The following is an 11,619-nucleotide window of genomic DNA, read 5'->3' on the forward strand; positions in this document are numbered from 1 at the left end:
ATTCAACAAATGTTTTTATATTATTATTTTTTAGTATTTGTAAGAAGTTTTTATCTGGTTATTTAACATACTGTTTAAAAGTGTTTGCTTCTAAGTGACATACAAAAGCAAACAAGACCATCGGGATTCATTTTCTAATCCTGTCACTGCTGCTTCTTTGTATGGAACGATCATTATTATTATTACGAGATAAGATCTCTTTTTTTTTATTCGGTGAATGCAATGCGCTTCCATACTTCCGTACAATAGGCCTATCAAAAGGATTTTTGAAATGGGGAAGTGTCATGGGCGGTTCTAGGCAGGGGCCAACAGGGGCCAGTGCCCCTGTGACACTGAGCTTGGTCTCCCCTGTGGCCACCCCTCCAAAAGGAAGAGCCCCCCTAATAACACATACACAGTATTTGACTCAACAACCGGACTCACAATCTAGTATTAAATACTGTTAATTAAACAAATATAAATCATGGTATTTAATGATGTGCGCTTTTATTTGGCATAATATTTAGATATTTTTTCTAATATTTGTCTATTTTTGACCTGGGTTTAATGTTCCCCTCTGACAAAACATCTGGCCCCCGTTTGGCCCCCTCAGTAAAAGTGGACTAGAACCGCCACTGGGAAGTGTTGAGGAGATAAGTGCTGTAATTGCTTTCTTAAGAGGCTCTGGTAAAACAGGAAAATGAATGAAAATTTAAACTTTACTGTGGCATTAATGAATGCATGGGCTACCGTAAATTTCCATAGAAGAAGAAGAAGCGTTATTTTCTTTTAAGCTTTGCTTGACTAACATGAAAAAGAACACCTGATTGCAAAAGCAATGATTCATTTCCAACATGCCACAGGATTACGTTGAAGAATTGAAGTTATGTAACGTAGCATGATTTAGTATCTGAAACAGGGGACAGATGTGATGTTCATGTGGGGTTCCAGCACATTCAGGTATAGCAGGAAATGAAAAGGTGGACAGGTTGGCAAAGGAAGCTGTAAAGAAAGAGAGGATTGATATTAACATCAAATTATCTAAGTCAGAGGGGAAACGAGTCACATGGAGTAAAATTAAACAGGAATGGCAACAATATTGGAACAATCAGACAAAGGGAAGACATTTATACTCAATTCAGAGGGAAATAGATAAATACAGAGGGAGCAACAGAAGAGAGGAGGTCGTAATGACCAGGTTAAGAATTGGTCACAGTAATTTAAATAGCACTCTACATATCATTGGAAAACATTCATCCGGTCTTTGTGAGATATGCAATCTAGCAGAAACAGTTGAACATGTAGTTATTAAATGTAGAAAGTATGAAGCACATAGACATAACATGATGTCAGAAATGGAGAGAGAGGGACTCGTAAGAAGAGATTTCAAAAAGTATTTTGGAGTGTGGGGAAAGGCCGAAGATGCTTGTTTAAATATCTCTTGACAACAGGTTTATTGAGGAGGATTTAGGCATATGAGTAATAATTAAATCCAGAAATTGAAATTAAATTAAATTAAATTGAAATTAAAAACAGAAATTGAGGAGGATTTAGGAATGTGCGTAATAATTAAATCCAGCAGATGGCAGTAATGCAACTTTTTGGATGCCAGCTGCCAATAAAATCCAAAGAAGAAGAAGAAGAAGACGATTTAGTATCTGTCTACCTATGGAGGGCAGTAATACGCTTGTACGCGTCTAAACTGCCGGGACTATCTAAACGAAGAAGAAGACGAAGCGCTACCGGCGGAGTGATACTCTAATTTTTGCACAGCACGTCGAAGCCGGGCAATTCTGCATCACCACAATACGTTCTCCACATTTTTTTTTTTACCGAATTAAATATTATAACAGATTTGGATATACGTTTAAGTCAATTTGTAAAGTAGATATCTCCTTTGTAAAGAAGAAGAAACCGTACCCTGGGTGTTTTATCATCTTTAAGGAGCTTGAAAAGTCTACAGGATGGTGAGTACAGAATGCTAACGTGAACGTGACTACCGTTAGCATTGTTAGCTCATGATTGCACTGTTTTTCATGAAATAATAACAACCACACATGATCGTTGTTGCATTAAAGTTTATATTCTGAAACGTAATTACGTCAACTTCTTCCTCCAAAACGAGCAAGGACAGCCTTCTTGCGGATTTATTATCTTAATAAGTAACAAATACTGACATTAATTAACACGTAACGTTGCAGATAAAACAGTTTATCTCGTATTTTGTCCGGTGGTTTGCTGCACCGAGGACACCAAGCAGGAGTAATGTATTTAATATGTTAAACTGCGCAGCATGCACGACGTGATACAAGCGGGAACAGGCCGCTCGTTTCCTGATTTAATGTAATATTAAGAGTGTTTGTAAATACGTGTTTGATACCTCTGATGAAGGTTAATTATTTACAGCGTTTTATCGGTTCTTTGAGTCAATAGTGGGCGTGGTGGCGAAGTGGGTGCTGTGTTAAAAATAGACCCCCCCCCCCCCCCCCACAAGATTTTCAATCCCTCTCGTTAATCTTCAGAGATTGACATCAAAACTGACAACTGCACTACCATTTTGACATCCAACTAGTTGTTGCAGCTCTCCCAGGCAACCCCAGCAGGATGTTTTGACATGCGCAACAAGCGAATAATGGTTGCCCTCGCCGTCAATTGCGATTACATAAGAGCAATGCCCGGCGTTTAGCAACAATTGTATCGCTGTGGAGATTGTTGCATCGTCTTCGACTGTTTGTTCTTGCAGCACCACAATGACAGCATCTCTTCCGTTACGTATTGCGCCATAACGTTGCACCGCATTCTGCTCCTGCTGAATTCTCCTCTTTGCAACCCCTCCCTTCCCCCTGCATTAAACCAAACCGTGCTTGGTGCAATAGGCTGTCAAGACCTGCAGTGCACCCTCCAAAATGGTAACTTAAGTATTTGGGGTGGGGGTGGGGGGGGCACACACTGCCTCTGTCTCTGTGTGTCATCTCTCATCATCTCAGTAGTGTCAAAGAACAGACACATGGTCTGTGATAGAAAAAAAAATCCTCTTTAGTAAGAAAAGTTGGCTCCTGCGTGCTACAATATCGTTTTCAGTGACAAGCTGGTTGAATAGAATTCTGTATCTTCACTATATTATCAAGCCCCTGTAGTTTTCTGTGCTCACTAAAGAATATTTGGTATGATCTCTTTTTTTTTTTTTTACTGCTGAATCTGAAAGTCAAGGAGACTGTGTGGCTTACAAATCCTCTAACACTCATCTGTGCTCTGATCCACACACTGCTTGCTTCAGCACCACTGAATTGGTTGGCAGTACAGAGAATAGATACTCCGCAGTCTGTCCTGCTCTCTTCTATTTTTTCCCCCACCCCCCTAACCCCCCCCTCGCCCCCACCCCCACCCAACCAGCACCACCAGCAGCAGCAACCAGCATGGTGACTCATTGAAATTGACTCGAAGAACACATGGCATTGCTACCACCTCGAGCTACTGATGTGTTAGCTTTAATCTCTTTGGTTTTTGAAAACGCAAAGGTGTGTTTGAAAAGATATTGTTAATTCGTGAAGTAAGATATCTGCTGCTACATGAGATTAACTGCCTTAGTTGTTTATATACAGCCTTTTCTCCAATAAAAATAATCATTTGCTTCAGCAGTAGTGTAATCAGTTTATCCGCGCCACTTAAATAACATCAGAACCAATCTTTCAGTGAATTTGTTTTATGCAAGCTCACGTTTCAGCTGATTGCCAGTTGTGTGTCAGAGACATCTTAGAATCACTTGCGGACATAATGAGGGAGCACACTGTCATAAAGCAGCAATCAACAGTTTCCACAGAGGTTTGTCTATGATGATAAACTGAGTTTCACATCTGTTCATGAAAAAAGGCACAACGAGGTGCTTGCTCGTGGTGCTACTCAGTGTGCTACATTGGCGACCCTGTTCGAGTCTCACTAATTATAGCAGGCGTGCGTATTTTAGGCCGTAGAGTATTTTTACCCGTCCCTCATAACGCTTTCTCAGTCTGAAGTGGGCATGTTCACTGACTTAGACAGGCCCGGTGAGGCCTCATGTGGACGGCAGCATTATGTCTCGGCTGAAGTTTGAAATGAATGGAGTGTGTGAGAATCAAGTAATGGTAAAAGCAGTCTTCAGAGGAGAGCACATGAGAGCGTCTGTTTTATGAGCTTCCTGCTGTGCTGCAACAAGTCTTACATTTGAGGTTAAACAGAAAACAAGACAAGAGTTTGTCAAAATGTGGATACTTTCTTGTACTTTTTGATACCAGGTTTTATAACAATAGAATGACTGTTTTAATAATTGATTATAAAAATATATTCATTCTTATTTTTAACCCAAAGCTGCCATGAGAGAAAGAAAGAGAGAGCGATGTCTTGAATGCACAAATACTTTGGCGAGAGTTTCAAGAAGTTACCCAATACTGAGTGCCTAGGGCTTTTTTTTTTTTTTTTTTATGTTGCCATGGTATCAAAGAAAGCAGATATCAATATTGTTTAAATTTAACTAGCATTGTATCGAAATTCTAGAACAGTGATTACCCTATTTGAAAATATCCGCTTTATAAAGAAAGAATGTCTGTGTCTAGCTGTTTCATAGTTTCCAAGAGATTTTTTTAGATAGTTGTGATCTACTTTTGTGTAGATAACAGAATATAACAACAAGCATGATCAAATCTATGTCCAGTTGTGGTTTAAATGTCACATGTTATACTTTATTTCAACAAGTTTAAATTAGTCTCAGAGCTCCCCAAAACATGTCTGTGAAGTTTGTTGCCAAAAATCCACTCTGATCATGTATTTTATCATGCCAATAAACCCGTCTATTTCAGCCCTGCTCAGAACAGGCTGTTTCTGCGTCTGTAGCTTTAAATGCAGCTGTTTGACCGCGCCCCTCTCTAGAAGAGGATGTGGCTCAAGCTTTCTTGCGCCATGCCCTGTTGTTGACGGTAAGAAGGCAGACTCGGAGGGCAGAACAGACACATAGCTGTGGGTGTGTCTCCCACCTGGGGGAGGGGTTACTGTCTCTGATGTCACAAAGGAAAAATCTATGTTTAAATGGTGACAGATTGAGCTGTTTATGTAGTATTTAGTTTATAATCATGACGTTCGCAATGCTGAAAACACAATATAAAGAGACAGAATCAACCTGCATGTCTAGAATCAGTGTGAAACTTGATTATTGCTTCTGAACAAATGTAGAATGACATTTTTCTTATATCACTAGAGCGTGATATTTGATGATTTTCTTCTTGTAAATGTTGACCCATCCATGTGTACTTGTACCACCTTTACTCTATTTTTACATCAACCACCATAAGGGCAGTAGCTCAGTCTGCAGGGACTTATGTTGAGAACTGGAGGGTCAGTGGTTCAAGTCCCATTGTAGAAATTGGGCTGGTACCTGGAGAGGTGCTCTTTCCAGTGCCCATTTCACTACCTGAGCACTGCAGAGGTGCCCTTGAGCAAGGTACTAAACCCCCAACTGGGGGGGCTCGGGCAGTCTTTCATGTACAGACTGCAGCCATGTTTGAGCCACTAGTATTTTCTGGTCCTTTAAAGCCCCCCCCCCCCCCCCCAGGTAACTTGGGATCACTCCTGTTGCTCCAGTTTGCACACTATTTCTGACCTGTTGAGTCTGCGTCTGCAGACATTTTTCCCCTCGATGTATCCAGTATGGTCCAGTATCCTCTTGTATACACGGTACACAACAGGGCAACAGCTGATCAGTGCGCTGCAGGCAGAAGAACATGTATGCGTCGTAATTAGATTAATAAATCAAGACATGAGAAATAAAGAGGAAAAAGTGAGAAAATAAATATTTACATGAACAAAGATTCCCTTAATCTGAGTCTTATCGTTGACTACCTGTGTTTTATTAACGTCTTATTCTTTTAACAGGCTGATCAGCTGACAGAAGAGCAAATTGCTGGTGAGTGAACCTTGTTTGTTTGTTAAAATTCAGCATCTTTTAATCACAACACCTCCAGGTTAGAGGAACCAGAGGGGGCTGTGAGGTGTTGGTTCAGGTCTGGTCCTGTTCCTGATACTGACCACGTTCCCATTCTGAAATCCGCCTGGAGTTCCACGTTGTGTCCTTTGTAGATTTAAAGTAGTTATTCACACTGTCAATAATGAAATGTTCATTTATTCTTTGAAATACGTTAAGTAGGGTGTCTGTATCAAGAACAATCTGCATGGGATACTAACAGTGTTATTTGTTGTATACAGAGTTCAAGGAGGCTTTCTCGCTGTTCGATAAGGACGGTGATGGTACGATCACCACCAAGGAGCTTGGAACTGTGATGCGTTCTCTGGGACAGAACCCCACTGAGGCGGAGCTGCAGGATATGATCAATGAGGTGGATGCTGATGGTGAGGATGGCGTTAAACTTATTACAACATTGTTTTTTCCCCACTCATCTGTATTTTTTTAATATTCCTCCTTCAGTATGGTGTTATAAAGGAAGTACAGATTGTGGGTTTTTCTTTTATACTTTTTGTTTAAAAAATCAAACTCAAGTCTCACTCCAGAGTGAAGTCTTGTTTCCTTGGTTTATCTTCCTTCTTAAAGAGAGGAGAATACATTTTTTTCTTTTTTACTACATTGTTACCATAGTCGTGTTTTTTCTGTCATCAAACAGCTTTGAAGTTTGGTTTGAAGACTGAGCCCTAGAAGTGCTTCTTGCAGTACCGTCCTTTCTAATGAACTTTGACCTGACCCCTCAGGTCACTACAGCGAGCCTTCACAAGCTCTGGAGTTATTTATGACACAGAGTTTCTACCGTAGTCTGATAATATTGTTTAGTTTTACCAGCTGAATGTGTACCTGGTGAAGAATGTATGCTATTTCTCAAAAAACAATTAGCAATCAGTATATGTACTCCACATTGTCGGGGAATGACTATGAAATCTCATAAAAATTACAATAACACAGCAGATGGATTTTAGGTCCTCTTGGATTGATTCTCTTTTTTTTTCAGTAAGATTATGTAATGACTTAAGTAACACAACAGTTCTAACCTCTTTGTATTTGTTGGCTGTGTAGGTAATGGTACGATTGACTTCCCTGAGTTTCTGACCATGATGGCCAGGAAGATGAAAGATACAGACAGTGAGGAGGAGATCCGAGAAGCCTTCAGAGTCTTTGACAAGGTACCTCAGGGTTAAGTGTTACAATTCCCTTTGCAGACGCTTTTTATCCAAAAGTGGTCTGAGAATGTAGGAAATGACAACAAAGACTTTCTTTTCAACTCTTTTTTTTTTCTATTCTATCAAATGTCACAGCCATTTCATCTCTGCCATGGCTAGCTTTTTTTTTCTTACTACAAAACACGTTCAGACTCGTTCATGTAATATAGGCTTCTATATGTAGAGGGAGATTTATACATAATACTCTGCTAGTCCATTTGGTTTTCCTTTGCCCCACTTTAAGGTATATTTATGGTCACTGCTGTCACTGCTAGCAGGATTATAATCTATTGCATGCTCAGAGGCATATGTGTCAGCATTTAGCTGTAAATCCAGGTGAAGCGGAAGAAGTACAGTTTAAATGCTTCTACATTACTGCATCTTTGTTTTTTCTTCCCTTGCCAATAACATACCTGATCTATGCCATCAAATTTACAGGCATAAACACAGAAAACCAGTAAACTCTTATTTTTGGCACTGTACAAACTTTGAGATCACAAACTTTGACTTAACTGTCCCAGGACATGAAAGGGAATCTGAAATGAATGATAAGTGATGCTCAGCTATAACTACAGTGTAAACAGGGGAAAAAAACAAGCACAGTAACAACAGCTCTTCTATGTCCATCTGCAGGATGGTAACGGCTACATCAGTGCAGCAGAGCTACGACACGTCATGACCAACTTAGGAGAGAAGCTCACTGATGAGGAGGTGGACGAAATGATCCGTGAGGCTGACATAGACGGTGACGGCCAGGTCAACTATGAGGGTGAGATGTCTTTTTTTCTTCTGTTGCTTCAAAGAAAAATGTGTTACTTCAGTTTAAATTTGAGCAAATTGAAAATGATGCACTACTACCACCGTGAAATAGGGCTGATCCTCGTCTAGTCATCGCATTGTTGAAACAATTAATCGACTTATCGGATTATGTTTTGCAATTACTCAATGACTCTTATTTCTCTATTAGCAGTCACACTCAAAATATGACATTAAAAAGCCTAATTCAGCCGTCTTTTAAACGTAACTAGTTTAATGAGGGGGAGTGAAAAAGAGAAAACATTCTAATTGAAAGGTTTTAAGGGGCGGGGCTGAAGATGTAATTAATAGAAAAATCACAGCGTGGCTTAATCTTTGGACTGTGAATATCAGAGATGATTTTTAAAAGATAGACGTCCAGGGTGCTTTCTCTTCAAATGCCCGCACATTACCAACATGCTGCCATGACAAGCAAGGTCTGCTTTATAGATCCTGCTGGGATCTTTTTCCTCTACTGGGGGTAAATCATGTAGGTGTATATATGTATTTATATTCAAGTCACTGAAGGAGTCGAAACAAACATGTTTTTTTTTTTTACCTTCAGATTTGTCTGGATGTTAACCTTGCAAAATTGTATGAGAAAAAATACCAATGTATGCACTAGTGGAGGTGAAAGGGTTCATCTTTGTCTTCTGTTCTTTTCACAGAGTTTGTCCAGATGATGACTGCCAAGTGAAGAGAACAGTGAGATTTCTCTCAGCGTTGCTTGTCCTCCTAAGATACATGTCTTTAAGAACCAAAAAAGGAACAATTATCAAAATAGAAACACCCAAATCGCCCTTGAAAAAAAAAAAAAAACACTTCTCTGTCAAATTTTCCAATTTGTGCTTCAGTGCAGCCAACTACGTCTAAGGTATCTGTTTAGCAAACACCAACAGAATAACCCCTAGAGAAGCTAATGGACCGAGCTTTTAGAGGGCTGAAGCCCCCGTACTTCAGACCCAAGATTCTGCTGAGTCACCCTGCTCCTGATTAATTTAGAGGAAAGAGCAACACTGAAAAGGCAGCGGGATAGAAACCCCAAGCCACAGTTAGTACAAAGAAGTTGGCTGTTTTCAATCTTTCACATATTCAACGTAACAAACGGACTCTCTTGCACCAGTGGTGACTCTTTAAATACTGAAATGAGTACTCTTCTTGCATGCACCCTTTCTGTGGCGGTCTCTTGTCACAACAAGGAGGCTCTGATGCGGTCAGAGGTAGTGGTCAGATCGTGTACACACTGGAGGTATATACATTACTATATAGCTATATATCTGTAACATTTGTGTCACTATGATTATTGCAAGAGCAAATAGCTGCAACGTAGGGCGTTCATTGGTGCTCGGTCAGAGATGAGCACCGAAGAGTTTGGACAAGGAAGAAAGACTGGAAATTGCTGATGGTTTTTTTCCCCCCTCGGGGATGTGATACTGTCTTGTTTATGGAGGGGGGGGGTGGGCTGTATGTTGCCCACAGCACTGATTGGAGACAGCAGTATGTTGTCATGCTTCAGGGGGATGGTTGTGAAAACACACTCGAGGACTGCAGTTGAAACCTTTTATTCTTCAAACAGATATCCTGATACTATATTGATGTAATGCTTTATATCTGTGTTCTCAAATATTAATGTATTGATGACAAACTTTGGTCACAAAATATATATATATCGATCTATATTAGTGTGTCGTAAAGTTTGCATTGCCTATTGTTGTAGTAAATGACCTGTGACATGTTTTCTCTTGGTTTTGAAATGTGCCATAATACTCTTGAACGCCTCAACCTTCTTGCAAGACTTGTAGTTCATTAGAATATAATACATCTACTTAATATAATAACATGTAAAAAAACATGCAGTTGAACATATTTGCACTTTGGTATAAACCACGTGGATATATATAAAAAAAAAAAAGGTTTGTTCTAGAAGAATAAAAGAAACCAAATGTCACTGCTGCTGTTGCCATGACAAACTCGTGTTCTACTCATTTGTCGTCCTTGTTGGTGTCTGATCTTCAATTTGTAGTCCGGTGATTCAAACTTCAACCTGCTTGCTGTTTATTGAACAGATTAAAAATACTGTATATTAACGAACACAAACTTGTAGTGGAGGTGATTTCATTTGGGCTGTAAGACCGGGGATTTCAGAGACGGAGGGGGTGTTGCAAAGAATTCAGCTTTTAGGGGAGAGATTGGTTTCAGTGTTTGGAAGAGGTTGGGTCAAAATTTAAGAAGCGGGTTATCTGAGGTATCACATGATTCCCTCTAAAACATCATAATTAGATATTGTTGGAGGCGCTTTAATTGGTCATCTTAGATTCAGATGAATGGAAGTAAAAGGTAACTGGACTGTTAACTTCTGAAGGTGTCTCAAAAATGTAAAGATGTGATATATTTTCCATAAACCAATAAACTGACTGAGCTTTAGTTGATCTGCGTTTCATTGTCATGTTTATGGACTCTTAAACATCCTGTTAATATTGTCTTAAGACGATGCCATTTACAAAATCCACTCTTCGATATAACAGTTGTGGCACTGTCTCCCATCCTTGCCTGTGTCCCAGTGCCGGAGAGAGGAGCTCTAATCCCAGACAGTCTCAGACTGGGTCGGTGCAGGTCACCCTGGCCCTTCACTGGAGAAACTAACCCAGGCACAGGCTATATTTAGCGGCTCATTACACTGCTCCAGGAGCCTGAGGTAATCCAGGTCAACCAGGGTCAAGACCCCTAACCCTCGTACTCTAAATGCAAACAAGGAGTACTTGCTTTTTTACTGACAGGCAGGTTCCAGAGCAAATGGGATGAGGTTTTATCTGGGCCAGGTAGATGTGATAGGCTACACGCTAATCGTGTGGTTAAGTAGATAAGGTAAATAAATAAGGAAAAGGATGAAGCACACTCAGCAGAACGATGATAACTGCAGGATCACAGGCATGGGGAGGTGTGATAATCTCTCTGTGTGGTTGTGTAACTGCAGAAGTTCACTGGTTTTATCTCCCACTGTGTTGTGCAATAATTCTCACGGGGAGCAGTGAGGATTACAGACTTTTTTTTTTCCTTCTCTTTACTCCTTTATTTTAATCTTTTATAGCTAAGTTTATCTGGTAACCGTACGATCTGAATGTTATGACAATACAGCATGTTGCATAATAACCTACCCAAGAATAAATAAAGCTATTCAAATGATTGAGTATACTGCTTAGAGCTCCTGTGAGGAGGTTTTAGATAGTTATGAATCAGAGTTAAATTGACATTGATGCCTCTTTATCACCTGCAAAAGCCTTTTATGACATTAACCATGAAGTACCACTGTGTCCACCGGGGGGCGCCAAAGGAGCTTTAAATGATATTGCATCAATAATGACGACACTAACTGTTAATAGGTAAGTAATGTAATAATAATACAGCGCAGTTCACATCTTCACCCAAACTTTTACTTTGATACACAAAATCGTGTTCCGAGTACGACTGGGAAACACAACTGTCAGAAATGTAGTAAAAACATGGAATTTCCATTTGAACAATAGTCAAGTAAAAGAAGCAGCACAACACTTTTGCTGAACCGACACTCTACAGTGACCACAGAAGTGTATGACATGTCGCATACTCACAGAACTTGTACTAACAGGATATGTTTTTCTTCACTGTAATGGAAAA

At 39.9% G+C, this 11,619-nt stretch overlaps 1 protein-coding gene across 1 annotated transcript; it reads left to right on the plus strand.

Moving 5' to 3' along the window:
- The first annotated feature begins 1,720 nt into the window (after nt 1–1,720).
- calm3a (calmodulin 3a (phosphorylase kinase, delta)) lies at nt 1,721–10,394 on the plus strand. Its single transcript, XM_061046879.1, has 6 exons — nt 1,721–1,946; nt 5,881–5,911; nt 6,211–6,354; nt 7,028–7,134; nt 7,804–7,939; nt 8,634–10,394. Exons 1-6 carry the CDS (start codon nt 1,944–1,946, stop codon nt 8,660–8,662), a joined length of 450 nt encoding a protein of 149 aa, XP_060902862.1. The 5' UTR covers nt 1,721–1,943; the 3' UTR covers nt 8,663–10,394.
- Nucleotides 10,395–11,619: the final 1,225 nt, after the last annotated feature.

Source organism: Labrus mixtus, chromosome 9, assembly GCF_963584025.1.
Source record: "Labrus mixtus chromosome 9, fLabMix1.1, whole genome shotgun sequence".
Classification (NCBI taxonomy): domain Eukaryota; kingdom Metazoa; phylum Chordata; class Actinopteri; order Labriformes; family Labridae; genus Labrus; species Labrus mixtus.

What these genes read in the sequence shown, in the direction of transcription:
- calm3a (XM_061046879.1), top strand. An exon ending in GACAGAAGAGCAAATTGCTG is followed by an intron (nt 5,912 to 6,210) that starts GTGAGTGAACCT and finishes TGTTGTATACAG; the next exon opens with AGTTCAAGGAGGCTTTCTCG. An exon ending in CGGCCAGGTCAACTATGAGG is followed by an intron (nt 7,940 to 8,633) that starts GTGAGATGTCTT and finishes TTCTTTTCACAG; the next exon opens with AGTTTGTCCAGATGATGACT.